The sequence below is a fragment of the Sciurus vulgaris genome, assembly GCF_902686455.1.
Source record: "Sciurus vulgaris genome assembly, chromosome: 7".
NCBI lineage: Eukaryota > Metazoa > Chordata > Mammalia > Rodentia > Sciuridae > Sciurus > Sciurus vulgaris.
The window spans coordinates 324,629-352,365 of record NC_136467.1 but is presented as its reverse complement, the minus strand read 5'-3'; the positions used below and the strand labels follow the sequence as shown (position 1 = coordinate 352,365).

At 47.5% G+C, this 27,737-nt stretch overlaps 1 protein-coding gene across 4 annotated transcripts in view; it reads left to right on the top strand.

The window, feature by feature from the left end:
- FAM120B (family with sequence similarity 120 member B) overlaps positions 1 to 27,737 on the top strand; it is an 80,314-nt gene that overhangs the window by 26,885 nt on the left and 25,692 nt on the right. For all 4 annotated transcript variants that reach the window (XM_079146146.1, XM_079146144.1, XM_079146145.1 and 1 more), the window contains exons 4-6: positions 2,269 to 2,370; positions 8,774 to 8,946; positions 12,343 to 12,435. In XM_079146146.1, coding sequence (XP_079002272.1) covers positions 2,269 to 2,370; positions 8,774 to 8,946; positions 12,343 to 12,435 — 368 coding nt within the window. The remainder of the gene's footprint in view (positions 1 to 2,268; positions 2,371 to 8,773; positions 8,947 to 12,342; positions 12,436 to 27,737) is intronic.

The following is a 27,737-nucleotide window of genomic DNA, read 5'->3' as shown; positions in this document are numbered from 1 at the left end:
GACCCAGCCTAGAGCCCGGCTCACACTCCATAGCCTGAGTCCACAATCTGAAGTCTCAAGCAGTGGGCTGGTGTGCTGGTCCTACAGAGCTCCCCCTATGGGTACATTTTGCATCCTGATCTCAGGCATGTCAGCTCTCCTGTCTCACAGGGAGCCTCAAGGGAGTATCTGTTGTTCCTGCTACATGTGTGCTTCATGTAGTTGAGCATGTGGTCTTCAGATGTCCTAGATGGCATGTGGTTGACAGGGAGGGAATCCTAAAGTCCCTGGCTTCACACTCGTTCTTGCTTCTGCATCTGTCTTTTTGAGTCTCAGCTTTAATGAATATCATAACTTCAATCATTTAACAAAAACTTACATTAAACTTAAGGGTGTAGATGTAAGGTGGGGTCTGACCACTCTGCTCCTGTAGCTCTCCCTGGTTGACAGTGTTGGGATCCCCTTGCACACTGGCAGCCTTGGACAGCCGGTGAATTGCCTGTTGTCCCTCTCTCCTCATTTCCTCCTAGTAGACATTCCAGGAACCAGGGAAGCTTCAGGATGGTCATTGTGTTGTCGGAGAACAGCCATTGGCCTTTTGAGTACAGCCCGTTCTAAACATCTACTCAACAGGTGACTTTTCAGATGTGTGCAAAAAGTAGCATAAGAACTGAGACCACACACGATCGTAGACTAAGGCAATAATATAAAAATGTCATAGAACCATAAGGACAAATACAGTGTTTTTGAAAAGTTGGGAGAGTATTACCAATTGGAACATCCCAGTCATGAGGGGATGACATTGTCGTTCCTTCTCTTTGCCTCTGCCCGGTGCACCCCTCCCCTACTCGACCTTGCCAGTAAGGACAGGGAGCTGGTACTTAAGAACACGTGTGTGCATGGGGTCTAGGCAGAGTTCATCGGTGTGACTCTGGACTTGGGATTGAAAATACTGTTATCCAAAGAGTCAGGCTAGATGAGAACGTTGTCCACACAAGCTCATTCTTTGTAGATGCCCACAGGGCTAACATTTCCTCCTCTTCTACCCAGATGCTGCTCTGGCCTTTTGTTCCTCTTGTGTGATTTGCCTGTTATGAGGTTGTAAGGACTCCATGAAGAAGTGCAGGATGTGTGTCTGCCGTGAGGCCAATGAGGGCCAGATGATGTCTGGAGCTCAAGGAGGCATGGGCTAGAGGCACACCTGGAGGCCTAGGTGTGTACCAGGGCAGGACCAAACCCCGAGGACCCCAGCTTTAGGAATGGGCAGAAAGAGAGCAGCTTTACAAAGGAGGAGATGAAGTGGGAAGGAGCCCAGGAGGGAGGTGGGTGTTGATGGGCAGTGACCAGACGCAGAGAGAGTGGAATCATACGGAACACAGCATCCACTGGGTGCCACCGCAGCACCATTTCAGTAGAACAGAGTGGGGCAAAGCTGGACTGAGGATGTGAGGGCAGTGATCAAGGTGTTGCCTTCCCAGGCCAGCGGGAAGCAGTGACCCCAGAGGGACACAGGGACTCAGACGTGAGAAGCTCAGGGGAAAGGCTCTGGAGACAGGAACAGACCCTGCACTGAGTAAGGGAGCCAGCAGCCCTGGGGGCAGGAGGGAGGCACCATGCAAGTGCCACAGGCTGATCCTGTTACTATGGAGAGCCCCATCTGCTGCACCTGAGGGTTTTGAGACAGGCAGGGCGTACTGAGTAGAAAGTGCCCTTCATGTTGGCATGCTAAGTGAGGTCAAGCCGAATTTTCCTGCAGTTCTTCTTCTGTTGTACATAAACCCCTTTGTTCTGGATTGTTGTACCAATTTTTTCCCCCCTTTTTTGGTACTGGGGATGGAACCAGAGGTGCTCTACCCCTGAGCTACGTCCCCAGCATATTTTTTTATTTTGAGACAGGTTCTCACTAAAGTTGCTGAGGCTAGTCTCAAACTTGCAATCCTCCCACCTCAGCCTCCTGAGTTGCTGGGATTACAAGTTTGAGCCATTGTGCCTGGCTTATTGCATCAGCTTTTTGCAGTCTATTAAAGATCGAAAGAACTCTCCTCTCCCAGCAGTTTTCTCTCAGTATTTTCTGCCAGAATCTGAGTAAAGCAGGAAGGGACCTGGCAAGTTCGCTCCCTAGGTTCTGGCTATCCTTGAATTGAGGGCTACCCTCAGGCCAAGGAAGGAAGCAGCTGTTGATGCCTCAGCCATGCCAGGTCCCCTAAGTGAGAGGACCACTCATGGGGCAGACGCGTGTCCACAGACCAGGTTGGCTTTCTGCCCCTCTGATCTGCTGTCTCTCCTCAGATGATACCAGCGCTAGCCCGGCTGTCAAGGAGTGGTTCGTGTACCCTGGGAACCCGCTGCGGCACCCGGACCTCGTCAGACCTCTGCCGATGACCATTCCAGGTATTGACAGTCTTGATCTGTTCACTGTAGGATGCAAGTTCAGGAATAGGTGTGTCGTGCTGCACATACACTGGTTTTCCTTCCAACCCTCCGCCTGAGATGGGCATGTCACACTGGTAAGGTGTCCAAGCATTAGAGGGCAGGGTGCTGGGCCCATCTGTTGCGGGCTTTGCTTTTCCCTCTTTCTGCTCAAGACCTGGAGCAGTGAAAGAGAAGACATGGGGCCATGGTCAGAGGCCACTGCTGCCCTGTGCCCTGACCACCTCACAGGTGCCCCTTAGTAAGCGCCCCTGAATTTACAGGGTAGAGTTCTTGACATTCTGCTTGAATAAGCTTTTGTCTTCAGAGCCATATTTTGATGAGGGGTAGTATTAGAAAGGGGGGATCAAGGAGGCTTATTGGATCTGGAAAAGTAAGTTTTCTTTTCATGACCAGTACCTCACAGCATAGTGAAAGGGAAGGAAAAACAAAGGTCATGAAAAATCAGCTGAAGTGAGTCCAGAGGGCAGCCTTTCTCCACGCACGTCTCTGTATCTGAACATGGTCAGGGCACCCAGCAGTTGGGCTGTGTCCTGTGTATTGACAGCCCTGGAGGAGGAAGGGTGGCCCGTGTCATTATTTCAGAAAAAAAGATTATTTTTCTAAGATTTTGATACTCTATTTGGATATTTATCAAATTCTTTGGCATCACCACTTTACATTCTATGGTAGTGTGTTTTACCAAATATGAATCTGAGCCTTGCAAGTAGTTTTTTAATAAGCGAAATTACACTGGGACAAACATTGAGAAAAGTTATTGTAAGGCATATTTCCTTGTTCTAGACTTCATGGACTCAACTCTACAAAAGAAATTATCACAAAAGTAGATTAAAGCACGTTGACATTTGATTGTACAGCAAGGAGAATTTTTTACATGGTAGCCAAAATGATTTTCCAAAGTGCTTTGTTATGCATGTAATTTCCATCTTATAGTATCTTTCCAAAAGTTACATGGAAATGAATTATTACGGTTTTCCTCGTGGTTTGAATTAGAATGTTCATCGTATTTTGAGTTAATTTTAAAGTCCACCTTGTGTTAAACTCTAGAAGTCAGGTAAGTATCAGAAAAATTCCTTTTGGTGTTCCTGAAGGCATTCTGCTTGGTGCCTAGAGCTGCATCTGATGTGTGCAGTGCTTTGGACCACGGCTGCCCCAGAAGGCCTTGGATCAAACACCTGCGTACCCCAGTTAGAAAGCTACCGCTGCCCCCGGAGGCCTTGCCTCAGACACCTGCATACCCCATAGTTAGAAAGCTAAAAATAGGACTTTGAACTTCTGTGGCAGGTGACTTAGATGAATGACGGTTTATGTTGATGTTGATGTGATCTGTAAAAAGACAAGCTCTCAACATCTAGATGCTTTTCAGTGGGGATGCAGAATGTTGTGGAATGGTCTTGTTCTAGAGGGGCAGGCAGTGCCCGTTCCCCACCACAGGCGTTCTTGCCTGTGTGGTGCTGGGTAGCAGTGGTGGGATCCTGTGCACTGACCTCTCCTTCCCTGTCAGGAGAGCCTGCAAGGTGCTTTGCCTCAGGCTCTGCTCATGGCCAAGCCAGGCAGGTGGCAGTGCTGCCCTCAGATCTGAACAGGTTCGTGTCCTTGAGGTAAGTAATCTCGTTAAGCACTGCACTTCTCAGGAAGTCCACACCACCTATGGTTTAATGCCTGTTTTCTTGCAGAATGTCTGAGAAGATTGTTACAAAGTGAAATGCGGTGCAATATTTGTCTCATTCTCATTTATGATCAAAGATCACAGTGCTGTTTTCTTGTGTTGTCCTGTTTCTGAACGTTTTCGTCCTGATGCTTATTGCATGCAATCAAGACAGTCTTGGGCTGGGAATATAGCTCAGCTGGTAGAGTGCTTGCCTTGCAAGCACAAGGCCCTGGGTTCAATCCCCAGCACGGGGGAAAAAAAAAAAAAAAAAGACAGTCTTACTAGGTCTGGGGGCTCCTGTGAGTGTGTGCGCTTGCTGAGGCATGCTAGTGTGGCGGCCAGGCTCTGCAACTCCCTCTCTTGGAGGAGTCTTAGAGTCTCAGTAGTTGTTTCTCTCCCATTTGTAAAAATAGCATGATGCTTTATCAAATGAATGTGTTACAGATACATCAGAGCCTAAGGCAAGGCTGCACTTTGTGTCATGCACTATTTATAGCCACAGCCACTGTTTTGAAGGCGTTAGGTAGAGGCAGTGTAGCCCGTCCTTTAGAAAGCGTGAAGTTAGACCGCTTACTCATATGAGCACAGAGTTCAGGGACATCGAGGTGCTGACAGTTGGCTCTGTTTATATCTGAATCAGTTATTTTGCTTGTTCTAAGTAGGCTGATGCGGTTCACCTGGTTAGAGTAAAGATTCACTTTGCATGTGACTAGTTAAGGGGTTTTATTTAATTTATTATGGCCACAAATGTTCTCTCCACAAAGATAGAGTGAATATTAATTTTAATTGAACTTGTGAGTTAAAACTTCCACACATGAAATTAAGATATGAGAGAGACGAAAGTTCTAGGAGTTTCAGTCTTGCATCCTGAGTGAACATACCTAGGAGTATGTGTGGGAATAGCCATAAGATCATAAGGTGGCTAAGAACCGGCTTCAGAGGCAGTTCCTTCCACAGCGCGTGGCAGTGCTGCTTCTGTGGAAGCTCAGTGTTGTCATGCTGTAAGCCTCCCTGATGGAGTCCCAGCAGTGTCTCCTGCAGCCTCTGGGTCTGCATCCCTCCTGAGAGGCTCTCTGTGCTTGTGTTTGCACTGGAACTCTCACCAGGTTACATGAGGAGTGAGTGTGACCATTTCCAGGCATGTGTGCACATCAGAGTGCGTGTCTGTCTGAGAGTACATGTGTGCGGTGCTCTTCCACTCTGCTGAGTTGATCAGCCTTCCAATTCTGATCAGAGTTTGCTTCTTCTAAACTGGAACTGTGTTTCTGTTCAGTGGTAGTCTCAGCGAGGTTGGTGATTGCAGGTCATCCAGGGGTTGGCCAGAGTGAACCATTTTTCTAGAGTAGCTTTCTCTGGAAGAGAAGTAATCTAAATGGTCATCAAAAAAATGCATGCCCTACCCCAGATGATAACTAGAAAGCTGTCAAAGAAATAACTCTGTGCAGTAGGTGGAACCAGCTTACTGCATTTAAGAAGACACGTGTACTTGTAAGTGGGCCTGTTTGCAGAGTCATGAGAGGATACCATGTGTTGTGGAGATGTTCTGTCTGTGGCATCAGACGGTGGGGACGGGGAGTATTTGAGGTCCTCCTAGAGACCCAGGACTCCTAGAGGAGGCGATGGAGAGGTCTTGTCTCTGACATTCATCTGTACGGAGTCATTCCTTGTTTCCTGACCAAGCAGGCATTGATTGAACATGGCATTGAAATTCTCTGATATTAAGAAATTTGTAGGTTCTCCACTTCATTAAAGACTCGTTTCTTTATTATGAGGAAGCTACCCTTTTTTTTGTCTATGTAAATGATCTTTAGCTTTTCTAAAGGGTGAAGGGTGTTGAGTGGCTTTTACACTTTGTTTCAGAATCTTCTGGCCCCTTCCTTTTTAAAACACCATTGCTCTCGGCCCTGTGTTTCTAATGATGGACAATGGATAAAGCCCCACCTTTTCACATGAGTTCCTGGTGTTCCCTGCTGTGGCTGTTGTTCTCATAAAAAGCTGGGGAGAGGAAAACAGAACCCCTCAATTCCTTAAGTTGTTTACCAGCTTTTTTGTTCACGGCCTCTGAAGGCTGAGAGCTAAAGAAGTGAGCTCATGACCCTGAGTCCTGGGTTCCCTGTGAGTTCCCGGGTGCCCCTGAGGGCCACACCTGGGCTGTGGTGAGTGCCACTGCCTCCCCTGTGGTGCAGGTGCAGACGCACATGCAGCCTCCTGTGCCTGCGCACCTTTCCTGTGCCCACCGGGCTGCTCTGCTTCGCGGTGTCCCTCTCCCCGCTCCTGCAGTCAGCTCCCACTGCAGCCAGAGTCTTTCGAAGCCCAGACCTGAAGTGGTGTTCCTCGGGGCTCATCCTCAGTTGCTTCCCGTTGTGGACCCGCTTCCCTTCCCACTCAGCACGTTTGTCTTCAGTCTCTGCTTGCTTGCTTCTTGGTGGCAGCCTCACCACAGTTGGTTAGTGTGATTATTTGGCTGGCTCCTGGCTCCTCTGGACTGAGCCTCTGAGGTTTTCACAGTCTTGTTCCCAGCTGTCCGCGGCACCCGAAGGGCTGAGCCTTCACAGAGACTCTCGTGACAACAGGTGGGGTTGGGAAAAAGCAGGTAAAAAAATGGACCGGTTTGTATTTCTTTGTCTCCTGTCTTTCACTAGACATTTGGAAATCTTTACCTCAATATTCAAGGCCATCTCTTGGAGTTTTGTCCTGGAGGGAGTGAATAACGGGGTGAGTGAGTGCTGTCACTCATGGTCATCCATCACTTCCACTAGGTTCTAAAGTGTTACACCAACCTCCAGTTTTTATGTGTCTAACAAACGAAATAAAAGGTGGTGTCCCCATCTCTGCTCCGACCTGACTTGGCACACAGCTGTGCTCCCAGGTGTTTTATAGACTTGAAGGAGATCTGGAAGCAGTGTTCCCAAATCTGGTGGCATCTGGGTAGGAGGTTATTTTTATTTTCTTTATGTTTTTCTGTTTTCAAAGAATGTTTACGATGTCTGACTTTTGTAATAAGAAAAAACGTTTTCTAAGTAGTGTACATTCAATAGCTGTGATATTGGAGACTCTCCAGCCTTTGTGTAGTGGGTCAGGTAGCAAATGTGTTAGGTCCCTTGGGCCGCTGTCCCCTCTTCTTGCCCTGTCATGGAAATGAAGAAGTAGCTGTGCACAGTGCGTAGGGATGAGCATGTCTAAATTGGAATTACATGACATTTCCTTGTGTTAGGAAGTATTAGTTTCCTTTGATCCCCACCTGCTTGGTACCAGGGATTGAACCCAGGGGCACTTCACCACTGAGCCACATCCCCAACCCTTTTTATTTTTTATTTTGAGACAGGGTCTCAGTAATTTGCTTAGGGCCTTGCTAAGTTGCTGAGGCTGACTTTGAACTTGAAATCTTCCTGTCTCAGCCTCCTGAGCCACTGGGATTATAGGTGTGCACCACTGCACCTGGCTATCCCCTACCCCCACCAGTTTACCAACCATTTGAAACCGTGGAAACAACTTTTGGCTTGCAGATGTATGAAAAGAGATAGCAAGTGGATTTGACCCATGGGCAGCACCCTGTCCTAGAGGAAGGTGACCCCTGGGAATGTGATCCTGAGGTGTGCTTGTGGACATCTTGGAATACCAACTCTTAAGTACAAGTGCCAAACATGCCTTTATCTTTAGCATTTTTTTCTCACAAAAGAAAAATGTTTTTTCTGTCCAAAATAAATGGCAAAAAAGCTTTTCTGGTGGAGGAGACACTTAAGGCTTTTCAGAAATGCAGTGGCCTAGGTTCAGGTGTGTGTGGTGGTAGATTGTTTGCCTAGTGTTTGTGAGGCCCTGGGTTTGATCCCAGCACCACAGGAGGAAAAAGAAATGCAAGTGACTGGCTGAGTGCCTCACTTCTGAGGATGGGAGAGGGCCTGTGAGAACACTGGACAGTGCAAGGGACAAAAGAGAGCTAGGTCTTCCTTCTGAGACCCTGGGCTCTGGTGCCATCTAGTTAGCACTTTTGTTTCTTGGTAAACACGGGGGACCTTATGTAGCAGTGGCCCTGACAGGATGTCACGACTGCTGGGCACCTTCCTGTTTGCTCAGGGTGGACACAGCTGCCCTGTCCACTGTGTCTCACCCACATTCACTACTGCTTGTCCTGATTTAAGTAGACGAGTAAGGGTTTCTTTTGACTTTTCAATAAATGTATGTGTAAAGTATAGAAATGAAACACTAAGAATTACATTTTAGGAATTCGTGTGTCTGGGAGTTCAGGGCAGGGCTTTTCTGAAGAGTGGCGTTAAGATGCCCGCACTCTGGCTTGCAGACTCCCACGAGCTGCCCCAAGCAGAATGCCACACGGATCCCAGGAAGGCGTGTCTCGCAGTGCTGCGACCAGTTCCCTGGCACTGCACACAGCACGCCCAGCCCTTGTCGCCCTGGAGCCGCGTGGGGTGGAGTCTTCTCAGAAGCAGTGACGAGCAGTGGGAGCCAGGGCCCCGCTTCCACGGAAGAAGGCTGTCAGTGAAGCACGTGTGCCGGCCCTTCAGGTTTCGTCTTGTTTTCAAATTGGGAAACTGTGTTCCTGTATGAATTCCAGTTTCTTTTAGACTTCGAGGCCCCACATATATAAGGAAGGAAGAGATGTTTGCACTTGCTGTGTTTCCAGAGGAAACATGTTGTGGTTTGGTACTGCAAACAAGAAGAGTAAGTCTGCTTTTCTTCTTTTTTTTTTTTTTTTAGGGGGAACACCCAGTCTGAAATTCCTGTGGCTGAACCAAGAGCCGGCAGTGCAGGCCCGGCGTTTGGATACACTCCTAGCGTGCTTCAACCTCTCCTCCTCAAGAGAAGAGCTGCAGGCCATTGAAAGCCCACTGAGAGCTCTGTGCTGCCTCTTGATCTACCTCTTTGTCCAGGTAATGCTGTTTTGTTTCTCTGGCTATTGCTGCTCTTCACTCCGGCCTGTCTTTCCTGGGGTGCTCTGGCTGTCCCTGGGGTATCTTTCCCCAGTGTCTCTTCCATGTGACACTGTTAAGTCTTTTAAGTTGCTCACAGAACAAGAAATCTCTGTGGTCAGTTGGAACCAAGGGCCCTCTCTGCTCTAAACTTAAGGGCCTTGGTGCGTGTAAGTCAGAGGCTTTAGAAAGGGTGAGATGCTTTGGTTAGACTGTCTCAGGCTGTCACACCTGCCTCTGGTCCTCTTGTGTTTGGCAGGTGGTTTCTTCTCCTGGGTCGCATAGAGTGGAGGGTGGGAAGTGTCTGGCTTCTCCCTTGGTCTTTCCGCTTCTAGGCAGTTCCTGCAGCTTCCCCAGGTCATGTCCTTTTCTTTATCCAAACATGTTTCCTGAGTACATACCTTCCTTTTCCAGTCTGCAGATGAGATAATAGCAAGAGCTGCTTTCTGGCGTTATTGGGCAGCCACATTCTAGAGTATGTGAAATGTTTTGTAGAAGTGCTCAGTAAGATGTCCACTGATGTCAGTGCTTATCCTTGTCACTAATGTTCTCCTGCCCTAAGGAACTTGTGTGGCCTTGGCCAGATCCTTCACCTTAGTGTCACTCAGCAAGTTGGTCTATTTCTTCTTCAGTAGTTTTACACTTAATCTATTTAAGAAAATCATAAAAGCCAATTAAAAGGTTTTTCCTCGTTGTTTTTTCCCATATTTGTGATCATGTTAGACGCCTTGGCAAAGGTGTCTCCTTCCGGCACTTGTCTTCAGAAACATTATTCCTGCTCGTGGTGCATGTCCCTTGTGCAGCTGTTAAGACTGTCACCAACTCCGTGGAACCTGTCAGGCCCCTTGTCCCTGACACCCGTCCGGGTGGGTCTGCCCTGGCATGCACCCGCCACCTTCCGTTGTCTAGCGTGGAACGTCTAGCAGTTGTTGGTTGTTCTTGAGAAGCTTCCCTGTCGTGGAGTTCTGCCTGTACACCAGCTTTCCTTTTGAAGTGTCCTCTTGGCTCTGCCCATCTTGTACTACCTTTTTGTAAAAACACGATATGGTTAAACAGCTCCTCTGTTACTGGTTTTATAGCATATACTAGTAAAAACTTTAGTTTTTGTTACTATGTTGAGTAGAATACTTCTTTGTATAAGGAAAGCTTAGGAAAGCATGAATTAACGTAGACGTCAGGAGTTTTGTAACATTTAAGTGTTGAACCATTTCTTTTGGTATGCTTGTTAACTGTCCATCCGTATATTATTGTTTACTTTTTACTATCCAGTTTTCATTCATCTTCAGGTGTCTGTGGATGAAGTTGAGCCATAGTGAGGACTAGGAAACAGCAGATAGCCAGGGAGTGGACCTTTCTCACCTGTAGCAGTGAATGCTTTGCTCTCAGTGCTGGGCGCAGTGGATGGCACGCATCAGCACTCCTGGGATGAGCGCATCGAGCTGCCTCTTCCACAGTGGAGATGGCTTTTTGATCCATTGCTGGTCATCCTGCTCTGCCCTTCATCGTGCAGGCAGAAAGAGCCCAGCATCCCAGAGCTTAGCCTCACATCACACTTCATTGATACCTGAAGCAAGGCAGCAGGAGGAGGATTCCACCCTGTCCAGACCAGGACTTCTCACCAGCAAGTGGAGGTGGCAGCTTGACTGCAAAAGAGAGGCTGAGTCAGAACTTTCCACAGCTAGAAACCAGCAGAAAGACACGGGGTGTCCTTTTGATGGTGGGAAGGTGCTGTGCTTCCAGTCATAAGGACGATGACTCTCAGACTAGGAGGCTTAAAGGGTACATTTGTGAAATACTAGTTTCATGTAATTACACTTCAGTTAGGTATTTTGATGTGCATTGTATGGAAGCTGCAGAAAGTTCAAACTAAGACCTCTCGTTTGGGCAGGTCTTCCAGTTAACAGCAATGACAGAAGACCCAGGACTCATCTGAGGAAGCAGCAGACATGCTACCTGTTCTAGGCAGTCCGTAGTAGAACAGATGCTTCATAAGGTGTGCTGTCCAGTGAGAACCACTGTTGCCAGTCTGGAGGTTGGACTTGCCACCTGACTGTGGGGAGTCTCACACTTGGCAGAGCAATGCCCTTCTCAGAGACTGCTGGTGCAAGATGCGCCTGTCAGAGTGACGATGGCCAGAGGTGGAGTTGCTCATGAGCCAGCCTCAGTCTGAGCAGAGAGGTGGAGCTTGTGCTTGGCCTTAATTCTAAGATTGACATCCTTTTTCTTGGTCATGAATACCATACATTTGCAGCTGTTTCTCTGAAATAATTATATTACTGTTCTTAGTGTAAAGGTGACACTACTTTGGAGTAAGCATTCAACATGCCCAGATCTCAGCGACAGCCCATCTGCCTGGTGGGGTGGCACATGCCGGCAGCTCTGTGTGGTCTTTCCAGTGTCGTGCCATGGCTGAGGTCTCTCAAAGTTATGTGGGCCACTTTGCTGGGAGTGGACATGCCAGCATTTATTACTCAGGAAGGATCAGGGACATGGGTCTCTGTTCACTGATGTGCTTCTTCCCCCAAGCCTGTGCTTGCCACAGGTTGCTCCTCTCCATCTGAAAAGCGCCCTTGCATTCTTGTGTAGTAATGGAGTCACTCAGTAACTGGGTAGTACAGCTGCACGAGGACAGGGCGGTCTCAGGTGTGTGTCAGGTAGGAGAGGTGCAGAGGCACCATCTCTCTGCTCTTTGGGCCTTCTCATCACCATGGCTCACTTGAGACCCAGCTTTCCCACTCTCTCTCTCTCTTTCCCTGGTTTCTCTGTCTCTTCTTTACACTTTTGTCTGACCTTTTGAACCCACAAAATGGGAGGGCTCATGCTCTGGGACTCTGGTTTACTTTAAACTGGGACCCAAGAATACAGCTCTATCCAGGTTGTCAGAGTTGGATGTGCTCCCTCCTGCTGCCCCTGCTCAGCCTAGCTGTGGTACTGTCTGGAGAGCCTTGCGTGGTCTGTTTGGTGTGTGCCCAAGGTGCTTGCCATGTTGTTCTTAATTCGACTTGGTTGGCACCTCCTGATCACTCCCAGACATTCTGGGCTTTTTTTTCCTGGCTGGAGAGGAACCAAGCCTTACTGTGAATCCAGGTTCCCCTGTCTGACTTGACCTGAGTTGTGTGCACAGCTGAGGACACCAGAGAGCTTTGAGCCGGGGGTTGTGGATGGAGAGCAGAGCAACTCTGCTTTCCTGCAAGCGGGCCTTAATGCTGCCCCAGCATATTTTGCGTTGTGCACCCATGTGTGTGACTACGTCTTTCAATGCATGTGTGTGCATGCCCCCGTTCAGAGATTGAGATTTACTTACAGAAGCCTTGGGTTTTTCTTGTGACCTAATGATGCCCTTTCTGTTCCTTTCAGGTGGACACACTCTGCCTGGAGGATCTGCATGCCTTTGTTGCCCAGGCCTTGTGCCTCCAGGGAAAATCAGCTGCGCAGCTCGTGGACCTGCAGGTACAGATTGTACCAGCCAGGTGTTGTGGTCCTGAGATGGTTGCTCTGTGACCAGATGCCATGTGCTTCCATCCCTTCCCCGTGCAGTGGTATTCCAATGGACAGCTTCAGGAATTGTGTATGCTGAGGCTCTCACGAAGCAGCAGCTTGTCTTCATCTGCTGCATGGCTCTGGAATGGGCCCCAGCTTGATGGTCTCACGGTTTTGGAGAAGAGCTCACTGGGCTCTTGGTCAGCATTAGTGGCATGGGGAAGCAGCACCTGTTCTGTGCATCTGTGTACATACTGCGTGTACACATGTGTGGACTGAACACGTGCATGCTTTTTCTTGTCATTATTTATTAATGCAGTGCAGCAACTATTTTTATAACGTTTATACTGTGTTAGATGTTACATGTAGTCCAGAAAGGATTTAAAGCACACAGGGGCAAGGGCACAAGTAGAGAACATACAGAAGTGTTCCATAATCTCAAACATGGACCTGAGCATCCACGGGCTGTGGTGTCCATGGAGCCCTAGAGCCAGTGCCCTGCAGGTGGTGAAGGATGGTTATTCATCCATTTGTTTACACACATAGGATCACCCAGGATAGGAAATAAAGGAATACAAGCCCTGAACTACAGTAATTATATAAGGAGAATGGGAAGAAAGGAAGAGAAAAGGGTACTTCCAGTTAGCAGAGATCAGAACCTGGCTCCATGCTGTGCGAAGGACAGTCCTGTGCGTGCTGGGCACTGCAGCTGGACCTGAGAGGAGCATGAGCTTGCCCTGGAAAGCCAGGCACGTCTTCCCTGGTCTGCAGGTTCACAGTGTGACTGGCTGCATGGGCTTCAGGCCATGATTCTGGGAACATGCCTGCTTTTCACCCTTGAGGTAGAGTCATGCTAATGTGGTGGATCATAGCCTGTGTGAAAATACACACACACACACACTCTCAGGCATGTTTAAGGTTCTAGTGATTACCTTTACTCAAAGTAAGTAAGTTGCGTACTCAAGCACAGAGTTGTAAGACACCAGGAACTCCCCTCTTCAGATGCCTGGGGGACAGGTGCTTGCATTGTGGCCTCTGAGGGGCCTCTGCCAGGGCCAAGGAGTGACTGACTCTGGTGCCCTGGCTGGGCAGTGTCTTAGCGTGCCCTGATCCGTGTATTCTGGACACTGGTGTTTATTGCTCACTTCCCTAACCCTGCCTTTATGAAGCTGGAGGAGTGCAGGTTCAGGGTTCTGCCTGTGCTCTAGAACTTCTAACTCAGGTGAGCTCCCTGCTGTCTCAGAATTAAAAAGGGAGTGATAGCTATCTTGTCCACCCCGCAGTACTTCATAGTGATCTGATGTTTGATCAGAATAAATTCCTCTGTAAAACAGGTTTGTGGTTGTTAGGTGTGACACGTGCTATAGCCTCATTGGGTCAGCCCTGGTGCCTGTACTCCGGTGCCCAGTGTGCAGTGACCACTAAAATTCCCTTCCCCCCACCCCCCACCCCCGGGTCTCTGTACAAGAACGCCCTACCCCTGCAGCTTTGTCTCCCACTTCTTTCCAGGTGGAAGACTCCCCACACTGAAAACTTCTGGATCCTTCTCTTCACACTGAGAGCTCAGTGAGCTGGGGTCTCCAGGGAGAGGCCAGCCTTCTTTGCGTGGCCACCCATTAAGACGTTATAGGTGGCATTTTGACTGCAGAATTAAAAGGAAAAGAACACTAGTTGATGTTCAGAGAAATCCTGTCACAAAACCAGAGTTGTGCCCAGTGGAAAGCGACCTATGGGCATGGATGGGCTTCTTCTGCAAGGAAGGCGGTTCTGGAGCACAGGCAGCACCCTGGTGCTGATGGGTGTGGAGCAGAGTCCCTTCAACCCTGGGCATTTTGAAAGGCAGAGAGGAACATGGAGAACAGGGAGCTGGGCACTGACATGTCCAGGCTGGCATAGCACTAACTCTAGTTCTGCGGGCCTCACACTAGGCCTCAGCAGTCATCTGACACCAGCTTTGCTGTGACACTCTGCAGCCATCTGAACCTGGCTTTCTCACAGCCTGCACCAAACTCTTGAAACTTCTTGTTGTGATCTCTGTTAGGTGAATTGAGGCTGCCTCCTGGTAGCTTCAAGTTTCTAACAATCTGTGAATCTCCATGATTCACACACATTCGAAACTTTCACACTCTGATAATTTGGGCTGTAAAGAATCTACGAATGATTTGAAAGATCACTTAAAATGTGTCATCTTCACTATTCTCTACAAAGTGTCAGGGCTGCTCTCAACCCTTGATCAAGGGCTCTCAATCCTCTGATCAAGGCCCTGGCTCAGCCCCTCCTGCAGCTTCCTGTGTTCATCCTGACTTCATCTGTTCTGCTGGTTCCGCCCCTGCCGGGGATCTCTGGTGCTCTCCTCCAGCAGTGCTTCCGCTCCTGGGCCCTCTCTGGTCTTCAGGCAAGCTTTATGACGTGGGTGTATATTCTCCCCTCCTTCATTCCTCCTGCAGCCCCTCCCAGTGAGGATCCTGCTTCCCCTTGCACAGAATTACTGAGCAGAAGTTAAAAGCCCCTTCGGTGCCCCTCCAGTGCCCCTCCAATGGACACCCAATCTGCTGCACCTCTGGGGTTTCTTCCACTGAGCCTGTGCTCTTTCTACTTCTCTGTTTATCTTGGCCTGAGGGTGCCAGCTGGCCCCCCTCAACACCTCCTGAGGTCAGGTGGGTTTGGAGCATGTCCTGGGCTGGTTGTTCTGTGGGGTCTGAGGGCAAGACGCTGAGTGAGCTGGATGCCCACTTATGGTTTTCATGGTCCGCTCCTCTGCCAGACTGTGACCTTTTGGAAGGAAGGGGCCCATATTTTGCTCCTCATTATTTCCAGTACCCAGTACACTGCCAAAGAACATTGACCTCTGCAACTGAAAGGTACATCAGCAGTTGCTGAGATGGGTGGTGTCCCTCTGGTCCAGTCATGTGACTGTGTGATTGCTTGCAGTGCTGCATGAAGCTGCCTTTGCAAATGTCCCCTTGACCTTCCCTCTGGGTTCCCAGCAGTACCTGGGAAGAACTGATTGTGGCGTGTGGCAGTGGCCCTGGAATCTCAGCAAAGTCAGTGGAGAGTGCCTGTCCTTCCTCGAATCGCTCACTCCATTGCATGGAAATGTTGCAGGCCTGTCGACTCTTAGTGAAGCCAGGAGCCCACACACAGTGGGTGTGGATCACTGGAATGATTTTGGGATTGCTTGATGGGATCCTGAGGGAGACGACCATGCTGCATCCCTGTTGCCTGGACTCGTGTTGGTTGAACAACTGCATTCTGCCCATGTCCTATGGTTCCCACCTGGTGGCTGCCATACTAATTTCAACACCTTCGTGTGAAAGAAACTGTGAGCACTTTGAGGCCATTTGGATTTTGAGACCAAATGTCATAAAGCCATGGGAGGCATGGGTCTGCACAGCTGTGCCTGTGAGTCAAGGAAGGGTTGCAGGTAGCACCTGGGGCTTTTTCAACGTGCCGAGTGAGCTGAATGCTCACTTGTGGTTTTCATGGTCCGCTCCTCTGCCAGACTGTGACCTTTTGGAAGGAAGGGGCCCATATTTTGCTCCTCATTATTTCCAGTATCCAGTACACTGCCCTCTGTGAACATTGATCTCTGTGTCCATCTGCTGCCTGGTCTCACGGTGTCCTTGTCTTGGCAGTTGGGCATCTGTGGTGGTCTGGATCATGCAACCTTGGCCTTTTAAAACTACAGGTGGGTCTCGGACCTCACCCTTAGATTTTGTCCCTGTTTTCAAGTAGCGTCTGAAAAAAGAAATTGTAAGCAGTGTTTTCAGTGATGCAGGTGCTGCACTGTAAATCCAGGGGTCCACTTGTGGGACAGATTCTTTCTCAGGAGGAATTATCTCCAAGAGTTATTTGCAAAACACTGGAGCTAGCTCTTCCCCAGCTGGAACCATGAAAAGGAGACAGGCTTTTTCAAGCCCAGCAGAATTGTAGAAGTATGGCCATTTAGTACTTCAGGTGGGCTGATCGTGGTAGACTTGGCCGCCATGGGAGAATAACTGCATGCTGCCCAGAGATCTGCTTCCAGTAGAGAGGCAGTGATGTGTTTCTTGATCTCTGGGTGAACTTCTTTGGGGGCTAAATCTATTAAGGAGAAAGAAACAAATGATGTGGAATGCACCCTTCGGTGAGGTCCAGAGTCCAGACTTGGAGATACGCTGAAGTCTCTCTCCACTGGTTACAAGGGACACTGCATTGCAGCTGCTGGGAATCAGGTAGGGGTAGCTCCCCAGCAGCCTTGTGAGGTGAGACGCGTCTGCCACACTGTCTCACTTGCTCCCAGGGAGGGGGCGATGGAGAAAGGATGTGACCTGGGGGATGGGTGGCGACCTCCCTGGAACCTGCGGAGTGGGAGGGCACAGGTGAGGCTCCACAGACTGCGTGGCATAGGTCCGGCGTCCTCTCCTCAGAGGCGTGGTCCATCGGGATCAGGTTTTACCAGGGGACTCGTAGTCCATGCTGACAGAAGCAGAATGCCTTGAAAGTGACAGGACTTTTAAATAGTTGTGTGAGCAGAGAAGATGACCAGTGATCCCTACTCAGATTAGGTGAGCAGATGACAAAGATAAAACTTAATAATTAGTTTGGGTTTTTTTTGTTTGCTTTTACATTCAATCTTTAAAAAAAAAAATTTAAGTTTTATATTCTGTCACATGTTATAGACATGTATATTATTTAAATACAAAATTGTAAACAATTTTGAAAACAAATATATGCACTACTTAGAAATTATGGTGTGATCACTCTTCTTTAAAGAATATATTTTTTACTGCACAAAAATTTGTTCACTAAAATGAGCCTTAAGGGAAACTTCTTTTTGGTACTGGTGATTGAACCCAGGGCTGTTTTTACCACTGAACCATTTCCTCAGCTCTTTTTCTTTAAGTTTGGGACAAAATCTTGCTAAGTTGGAATTATAAACTGCTGGAATTACAGGCATGTGCCACCATCCATGGCAAGGTAAACTTTAGAAAGGACCAGTATATGAAATGTGTTGGAGTTGCCCAGATATCATGATTAAATAACTAACCACTTCTGATAGAAAAACTTTGAAAAAAATGGAGGTCATTGCTGAAAATGATAACATTTACTTATTACTTAGATGAAAAAGAACAGGACATTGATGATGTGGCTTTATGAAGTGGAGTTCGTCACCAGGACTCCCACCCCCACCTCCAGCCGTGGTCTCTGGCTTGTCGGGGCTGAATGCAGCCTCTCCCATCCTAATACTGGTAGCTACCTAGTGTTCCTGGAAGGCACCTTTCCTTGACCCACTTAGGATGGGATTCCAGGTCCAGGTTTGAACTCTCCACTTGTCTGAATTGCCAATAAGTCTGTCCGACAGCCGCCTCTCTCTTATTTTTGCATTGTCATGAATCCACTTGGGTTGACTCTGAATCAGGTTTTTACATACATGTGATTGCTGGAAATACCATATGGTCCTTTCTGGGGGTGTTTCCATAGTTCTCTGGAGTTAGCTTTTGCTTTGGAAGGCTTTTTTCCATTTTACTGCTATGACCATTAGCATAATCCTCCATTAGTAAATAATCTTGTTGGGGGAGACCCCATCCAAAATCATCATTAATAGGTCCTCAGTCTTTAGTGTGCTTCACACTATAAGGTTTTGCTCATCTCCTATGGTCTTTGACTTCAGTTTTCTTTTTCTTTTTCTTTTTTTTTTTTTTTTTAATGTAATTATTTGTCCCAGGGAGTGAACCCAGGGATGCTTAACCACTAAGCCACATCCCCAACATTTTTTTTATTTTGAGGCAGGGTCTAAATTGCTGAGACTGGCTTTGAACTCAAGATCCTCCTGCCTTAGCCTCCCGTGGTGCTGGAATTACAGGCCTGCCACCCCCCACCCCCTGCTGAGTCTTCTTGTTTCGCACCACCCCCACCGCAGTCCTGCCCCTTCCTCTGGTGCTTGATTTTCTTAATGCATGTACCTCTCCTTATCTCCCACGTGTGACTGCAGGGCTTATGCATAGCTCCCATAGGCAGCGTCCTTGGGTGACTTCAGGCAGGAGGAAAGGGTGAGCAGCACTGATCTGGAGAGGACTTCTGGCACCCACTATGGGTGCCTGCCTCCTGTCCTTTGGCAGGGTCATTGCCAGAGGTCCATGAACCACATCACCTATTCTGAAGCCCAGTTGCAATAGCTTACTCTGTAAGTAAGCAAGACAGGAGTGGAGAATTCAGAATGTCATTTACAGAGGCTTAAAAGATAGAAGGTGAACTCAGGATATAGAGGCCGCCCTTCTGAAGCACGCTGTCTGTGGGTGACTGGCATCCAGCACCTTCCCATCTGGGCATTACTCATGGCCTAGGGAGTCTTAAGGAAGCAGGCAATCCTGGGAATTAGAGCGCTCAGCTCCTGGAGGGGTCCGATCTTAGGGATGTGCTGTGGGTAGTCACTTAGGACACTTGCTTATAATGTTCCTCAGCTGCCATGCTTGATGTCTGTGGTGCCCATTGGACACCACGCTTCATATCTGTGGTGCTACAGACAGGCGCAGTGTTGGTGCCAGAGTCGACTTTTCACAAACATTAATCTTTTCAAATGCAGGTCTCTTTCTCGAGCAAACAAATCTGAGTGTGATGTCAGTTTCGCCTGAAGCCTGCCCTCCCTTTGCCTAGGCAGCTTAGTTTCTTCCCAGCCCCCGTTCTGCAAACCGACAGAAACTTAACTCCACACGGGGATGAAGATGGAGGGCTGAGTCCTCAACTACTACCATTCCCAATGGTGCACATCCAGCACGTCCCTGTCCTGCTCCATGTGCCTTGCCAACTCACCGTGGAGCAGGGCTAGGCACTCAGAGCCCCATCTGCTGCAGTTGTTTCCTCTGTGCCCCTTGCCTGCCCACCTCCCTGACTCTCCCTGGGCAGTGGGGCAGCTCGCTGCTCCCAGGCCCCCAGCTTTCCTCTGTGCCCCTTGCCTGCCCACCTCCCTGACTCTCCCTGGGCAGTGGGGCAGCTTGCTGCTCCCAGGTCCCCCAGCTTCGTCGAGGGCAAGGCTCAGGGCCCCCATTGCTGGCCAGCCTGGGAGGGCATTAAGGTGTGGACTCGAGACAGGCCACTCTGGCAGCAGCCCTGCAGGGCAGTGCAGCCCCCGGGCAGCATGATGGAGGAGGGAGTTAGGTGGAAGCTTGAGAGCATTCGGGTTTAGAGCCATGGGTCTATGGGATGGCAGTTCTGGAGTCGGGCGCCAGGGACTCTGCAGGCCTCAGACGCTGCTGCCCATTTCCTCTTCTCACACAGTCTTTCGTGTTTACTCTGTTCTTCACACTAAGCTGCCCTTTCTCTCCATTATTTGTGGGTCCTTTCCAGAGACTATCTGAAAACAGAAGAGAATTGGTTTTCCTCTGTATTGTCTGGCACGAGCTCTGAGCCGTAGAACTAGGTAAGAGTGGTATTGGGACCCACAGGTGGTGCAGGGCTGTGCCTGGGCTGGCCATGCCCTCCGCCTGAGCACCAGGGGCTACAGAGTGTGTGGGGTGCGGAGGTGGCTGCTGAGGCCCGGGGACAACAGTTTCCCTGTGCCAAGTGCAGAAGCCTGCGCTGTTCTGCTCTCGTTGGCACTCTGGCGGCAGTCCAGAGACCACGGCCTGGCTGCATCCTGGATGAAGCCCCTGAGTGTGCCTGGCAGCACCTGCTGGTTGGACCCTTGTGTTCTTGATGTCAGTAAAAATTCTAGAAATGCGTTGCAACGCGGCTCACTTTCGCCTGGTTGGAAGATTGAAAATAAGGACAGAAGGCGTTGGGTGAGAGCATGCGTGCAGGAGCTGGGAAGCCTGCTCGGCTGACAGACCACCAGTGGTGGGACCACGACTCGAAGGGGCTGCAGCAGGGCTCGGTGCCTGGTGGCACAGCGTCCACTGCTCTTGTGTTCTTGTCCTTGGGTGTTTTTGGTGCCAAGGATTGAACCCAGGGGCACTTGACTTGTGAGCCAGCTGGGGGGTTGACATGTGTGGCGCACCTAGGGAACAGAAGACGGGGTTTGCAGCCAGGGCGTTTGGGGTCCGTAGCATACAGCCCCTGCTGAGGACTTGGGTCCTGGGACTGGAGGCATGACTCTCACGGCCATGCCTCACAGTGCTCCTCAGCAAATAGGGCCTTCTTTTCAGAGTGAAAAGTACCAGGACTGTGGGCAGCATGATCACAGAAGGATGAGTCAGCTGTGGCCGGAGCTCTTAGTGGGCAGGGCCAGTACGAGAGGTCTCAACCCTGGAACCACTACAACACTCCTGAGAAGCCATGTTCCTCCTGCCATCTGATGGGGAAGCAGCATGGCCCCCGCCCCTGCCCTGCCCACTGCAGTCAGGATCAGGCTTCTGTTCTGCACTTCCAGAATCAGTCCAGGACTTCTGGACCAAAGGCGGCCAGTTTGGTTTTGCTGTTTTGTTTGTTGATAAATAATAATGTGTGTTTGTGATGTTCTGCCCACTTACAGAAAAATCACACATGAGAAGCAGTGTCGAAAGTTTAGAGATAGCAGTTTTGTTTCATGCAGGTGTCATTTCCCATCACTGCCCATAAATTCAGCAAATGAGCAGATGAGATTCCTTGGTATGTAAATACCCACAGTTAAACACTTACTGTGGACATTTGGAATATTAAGAACTGGTTTTCCTGGCTTCTCAGTGTCCACCCACTCCACATTACCTCCTCAGGATGATTTCCAAATCACCTTAAATCCTGTTTTCAAAATACAGGCTGCTCTTGTTAGTTTCATTTGCTGAGTTGGACAAGCCGAAGGCCATACCTTTTAGCCATCCTTTGCTGTGCTGCCCTGGGCTCCTGTGTGTCTCTGAGTTCCAGGGCATGCAGGAGGAGAGTGCTGTATACCTTTTCTGTTGTGCCCGGAACCCTGGTTCTCTGATGAGTGGTTTGAACAGGCGTTGGCCACCGACTCTCTCAGAGCTTACTGAGAGATAAGCTCTCAGATAAGAGATAAGCTCCAAAAGGTTGGATCTCCTTTTGAATCTGAAACTGTGGTCAGGAAAATGAGAGCACAGGGCAAACAGGGCCGGCACCCAGTTAACACACCCTGAGATGTAGCATGTGGTGCGTGAAGTGCACGTGGAGCCAGATGGGAGTGGCGATGCCAGAGCAGCAGAGGGGTCCCAGGACCACTGGGTCCTACTTCACTCCTGGGTGAAGAAGCTGCCAGCAGAATTTGTAGTTCTCTTCAGTCTGGATTCTTACCACCACTTACTATTAGAGCAGAGTCAAAACAGTGCTGTACTTAGGAAACTGAATTAATGTCTAAGTTCTAATTAACTGAAGTTCTAATGTCGCTCTGCTAGTCTGGGTGGACCTCTGAGTTCTCATCACAAACTGCAGCCCTCATCCTGCACTTACTTGACCTATGTTGGATTTGATTCTATGCCTAGTTCTTCAGGGTAGAGGAATAAGGTGTAAATTATTTGTAAACGTGAGATGGGAATAGAGGAGTTCAGGTTACTTTGAACTCAGGTGAGTCTGCAGGAAGGGCAGGTGATGGATGGGCCTGACGCCCATCTCAGCCATTGCTTTGCCCCAGTGAGACTCCATTTCGGTATCTGTAGGAGCTGATCCGACAGGTTCTGAACTGTCACAGCCCCACTTCCTCTCCTAACAGGCCGGCACCCAGTTAACACACCCTGAGTAAGTAATTCTGCCTGTGCTTGCTGTGGCACACAGCAGTTTTGTTCTTCAGACAAGCTTTTGTGTTGAAGAGCTGTTGAGGATGTCAGTGGATTATTTGCACAAGATTTTGTTTCTCCAGGGCAGGGCGTCCATGTTCCCGTCTGGCCTGACCCTCTTTGGCTGGGGGAGCTGTCAGCGTGGTCCATGAACTGAGCCAGGTCCATCCCTCTGTGCACAGATGCCAGTGGAAAGTCTTAGAAGTAGTCTGGCTGGCTCAGTTACCTGGCTTGGTGGCGAAGGGCCCCTCCAGCGCTGGGGTCTTCTGCTGTGACATGGGTGGCTGGAGCAGGTGGGTAAGCCTCAGGATGAAGTGGTTAAGTCAGGGAGTACTGGCGAGCATCAGTGGCATCCGTGTGGATGTGCCTTGTGCCAGAGCCCAGGTCCATCTTTTTGCAGAATGGCTCGTTCATTCGCAGAGCAGCAGCAGTTGATGGAGCATGCAGGCGCCACATCCTGACCCTAGTTGATTCATTCCTGAGTAGACGTATAAATGCTTGCCCTGTGCCAAATCCACCAAGGTTTGCGAAGGAGGAGACAGACTCTGTCTCCTGGGGATGTGTGTCAGTGAGAACTGCATGCAGTACATTCAGGAGCAGGGCACCGCTCTTGACTGAGTGGGCATCTGGGAGGGGCCGCAGGGCCGCGGCTTCTGCCTTGCTCTGAATGTAAGCAGTGCCCAGGGAGTCAGGGATGTTTCAGAAAACAGGGCAGAGAAACACAGTGTAGGGTGGGGAGCCACAGGGGGGTGACCCTGGGTAGTTAGTGTGTTCAGGTTGTTGTGAGGAAGACTCGGCTCTGGGGGCTGTTGGCACGTGGAAGAGCAGAGCTTGTCGAGGACTTCAGGCAGGAAAGTGAGAGCGCTCCGGACTGTGTGTGGGGCCAGGCTGGGCATGCCGGGGCCTATGAGGACTTGCACTAGGGCTGTGGAGTCGGAGTGTGAGTTGGAGAGGGCTCGCAAGTGTCGACAGAATTGTCAGCCGGCAGTGCTGTCCCTCTGTAATCTCAGTAACTTGGGAGGCTGAGGCAGGAGGATCGAAACCTCTGCTATTCAGGGAGACCTTATCTCAAAAACTAACAGGGCTGGGGATATAGCTCAGTGGTTGAACACTCCCTGCCCCCTGTTCAGTCCTCAGTACCCCGCCCCCCTTGTCAGTCCCCAGTGCATGGCTGGTGTGAGGTGGAGGGCGGGCGGGTTGGCCCCCATTCTCTCATCTGTGTCTGAGGTGGGTGAACTTAAGAAGAGTTGAGGATGTGTTTGGGTTGGTTGTGTGGGGTTTCTGTCTCCAGAAATTTGGATATACAAAGACAGTTTGGCATTGGAAATAGAATTGGATGGACAGGGCTTTCAGGGGTGCAGAGGACGCCAGGAACTTAGTGTCCTCAGATGTCATGGGGCAGAGTGCCACTGCCTAGCGTTTCAGGGCACTTGGGACGGTGCGGGGGCCTTGAGTTGGGTGGGAACAGGGGGAGCCATAGTAGCTTTTGGTTGGCTTTTCCATCCTCCTGTACCTGGGGAGCACTGCCTTCAGGCTAGTAGTGAGATCTTAGAATGGGGTTACTGGACCCATCAGACTTCCCGGCCTAATGGCTTTTTTGTGGTTCAGTTCGTTTTAAAGCTTGGTAGTTCGTGACTCAGAGAGCCTCCATGAATGCCCACATCTGTAGAACTGCCCTCAGAGCACTTGGCTGCTCGCCGGCAGAGGTTACCTCAGGGCGCTGGCCCCTGTGACAAGGGGCCTCCCTGCTACCCCTTCCTTCAGCTGATGCTCATGGAGGCCTTTTTTTTTTAAGTTTCTTATCTATTCTGGATATTAATCCTGTTGGAAAAATAGCAAAGATTTTCTCCTCCTCTGTAGGTTCTGTCTTCACAGTCTTAATTGTTTCCTTTGCTTATGCAGAAGCTTTTTTATTTGACTCAATTTGTTTTTTTTTTTTTTTTTTTTTTTTTTTGGTACCAGGGTTTGAACTTAGGGCCACTTGACCCCTGAGTCACATCCCTAGCCTTATTTTGTATTTTATAGACACAGGTCTCACTAAGTTGCTTATAGTGCCTCACTTTTGCTGAGGCTGGCTTTGAACTCCCAATCCTCCTGCCTCAGCCTCTGGAGCCGCTGGAATTACACGCATGTGCCATATCTGTATGGATTTGTTTCTGTGTCTTTTATTTTGTATCATTGGTCTGTGTATCTTTTTAAGCCAATGACATGCACTTTTCATTACTATTAGCTGTGTAGTATAAATTGAAATCAGGTATTATGATGCCTTCATTATTGTTCTTTTGATTTAGAATTTTTTTGGCCAGCTATTCTGAGTCTTTTATTTTTCCAAAAGATTTTTAGGTCCTCCCCCACACGTGCCTGACCCTGTGCCCCCGCCCCGCCCCGGTTCTGTGAAAAGCGTCCTTGGTATTTGAAGGGGATTGCATTGAATCTATGTATTGTTTTTGGTAGTCTGGCAATTTTAACAATATTGATTCTTCTATCCATGAACATGGGAGGTCTTTCCATCTTGTGTTTTAATTTCATTCTTCAATATTCTATAGTTTTCATTGTAGAAGTCTTTGACCTACTTGGTTAGATTTATTCCTAGGTTTTGTTTTTTTGTTTTGTTTTGTTTTTTGAGGCTGTTGTGAATGGGATTATTTTCCTGGTTTGTTTCTCAGCAGATTTATTATTTGTATATAGGAAAGCTATTGATTTTTTGTATGTTGATTTTGTAACCTGCTCCTTTGCTGAATTTATTGCTCTGACAGTCTTCTGGTGGAACTTTTTCGATCTTATAATTATCAGATCACGTTATCTGCAAACGGTGATGATATAACTACTTCTTTTTCAGTTTTTAGCCCTTTTACCTCCCTTCTCTTGCCTAGTTGCTCTGGCTAGAACTTTTAGTACTATATTGAATAGGAATGGTAAGAGTGGACATCCTTGTCTTATACCAGATTTTAAAGGAAATGCTTTTAGTTTTACCCCCATTCACTATGATGTTGGCTTTGGGTTTGTTGTATATAGCCTTTATGAAGTTGAGGTAAGTTTCTTCTATCCCTAGTTGTTTCAGTGTTTTTATCATGTGTGGATGCTGAATTTGAGGTAACTGATTTTTGTCCTTAATTCTATTTATGTGATGCATTGTATTTATTGATTTGCATATGGTAAATCATCCTTGCATTCCTAGGTTAAAATCAACTTGGTTATGGTGTTCAGTCTTCTTAATATGTTCTTGAATATAATTTGCTAATATTTTATTCAGGAATTTGCATATGAGTTCATCAGGAATATTGGTTTGTAGTATTTTTTTTTTTTTTTTTTTTTTTCTTGATGTGTCCTTATCTGGTTTTGGTATGAGTGTGATACACCAAAGAATGAATTTGAAAGTGTTTCTTGAATGAATTTTGAAGTTTCTATTCCATGGAATAATTTGAGGAACATTGACATTTGTTCTTTTTTAAAGGTCTAATAGAATTTAGCTGAGAATCCATCTGGTCCTGGACTTTTCTTTGTTGGAAGTCTTTTTATTACTGCTTCTATCTCATTACTAGTTATTGTTCAGGTTTTCTGTGTCCTCTTGGTTCGATTTTGGCAGTTCATATGAGTCTATAAATGTATCCATTTCTTTTAGGTTTTCAAATTTCTTGGAGTATAAGTCTTCAAAATAGTCCCTAATGATCCTTTGGATTTCTGTGATGTCTGTGGTAATTTCTCCTTTTTTATCTCTAATTTTATGAATTCAGGTCTTCGCTTTTTTTTCTTTTGGTTAATTTGGCTAAAGGATTATCAGTCTTATTCATCATTTCAAATAATCAAGTCTTCATTTCATTGATCCTTTATATTGTTTATTTTCTCAATTTCATTGAATTCAACTCTGATCTTAAATTATTTTGTTCCTTCTACTAATTTTGGAATTGGTTTTGTTCTTGTTTTTCAAGAGCCTTGAGGTGAATCATTAGGTTGTTTATTTGGGATCTGATTTTCTTATGTAGGCACTCAGACTTTCTTCTTAGAACCACCTTCAGAGTTTCCTAGATGTTCTTGTTTGATTCTAAGAACTTTCAATTTTTCTCGATTTTTTTTATATCACCCACTATCATTCAAAAGTGTGTTCAAACCCCCATGTGTTTATATAGTCTGCAGGGTTTGTATGTGTGTTGTTCTAATTTCATTCCATTGCGATCAGATAAGATGCAAGGAATTATGTAAAAATTGTTGTTTTGTGGCCTAATGTATGGTCTATTTTGGAGAAGTTTCCATGGAGCACCTTAGAGGAAAGTGTATTTGGCTGTTATTTGGGATTTCCTATCTGTTAACAGATGTTAACATCTGTTCAGTCAGATTTGTAATATTTTTTTCAAGTGTGAAGATCCTTTAATGAGTTTATGGTTGGATGACCTATCTTTCAGTGAGAAAGATGTGTTGAAATCACCCAGTATTATTGTACTAGAGTCTGTCTGAGTCTTTAAATTTGAGTAATGTTCTATGTAAGTAGGTGCACCAATGTTTGGGTCATAAATATTGTTATATCTTTTTGTTGGATTGTTCCCTTTATCAGTATGAAGTGACCTTTTTTTTGTCTCTTCTGAGAAATTTTGACTTTGAGTCTACTTTGTCAGATATGAGAGTAACTCCTGCTTGGTTTGGGGCTCCATTTGCATGGTATATCAATTTCTATTCTTTTAATTTTAGCCTGTGGCTGTCTTTGCCTGTAAGGTACATCTCTTACAAACAATGCATAGTTGCTTCTTGTTCTTTAATCCCATCTGCCAGCATGTTTTTTAATTGGAGAATTGAGACATTTACATTCAGTGTTATTATAGAGAGATTTGTATTAATACCTGTCATTTTGATTCATGTCTAATGTTCAATTTAGTTTTGTTTCTCATTTGCTTAACTATTAACTACTCCTCAAATGAGGTTTGTCACTTATGAGCTCTGGAATTTTTTATTTCTTCTGTGTGAAGTGTTTTTTACAATAAGTTCTGTAGTGCTGGCTTTGGCTTAGTAGCGAGGAGTTCTTTTAGTTTCTGCTATCACGGAAGATCTTTATCTCTCCTCAGTTCTGAAGGATAGTTTTGCTGGATGTAGCAATGTTGGTTGACAGTTATTTTCTTTCAGGACTTTGAATATATCATTCCAAGCCCTCTTAAGTTTTTCCTGAGAAATCAGAAATACTTCTGCTTGGCTTGCCTCTAAATATGATTTGATGTTTTTCTCTTGAGGCCTTAAAATTCCATCCTTGTTCTGTATGTTATAATGTATCACGGAGAGGTTCTTTTTTGATCACGTCTGTTTGGGGTTCTGAGTGCTTCCTCTATCTGGATGTCCATCTCATTCTCAAGGTTTAAATTTTTTTCTGCTAATATTTCCCTGAAGAGGTTATCCATGCCACTATCCTGCGTCTCGATCTTCTTTACTTCCAATGATTCTTAAGTGTGGTCTCTTAATGTCTTAGAGTTCTTGCATAATCTGGTCATGGTTACTCATTTTCTTTAATACTGTCTGAATATTCAAGGTTGGCTGCTTTGTTTTCCAGCTCTAAGATTCTGACTTTAGCATGATCTACTCTGTTAGATTTTAAACATTTCATTTGAT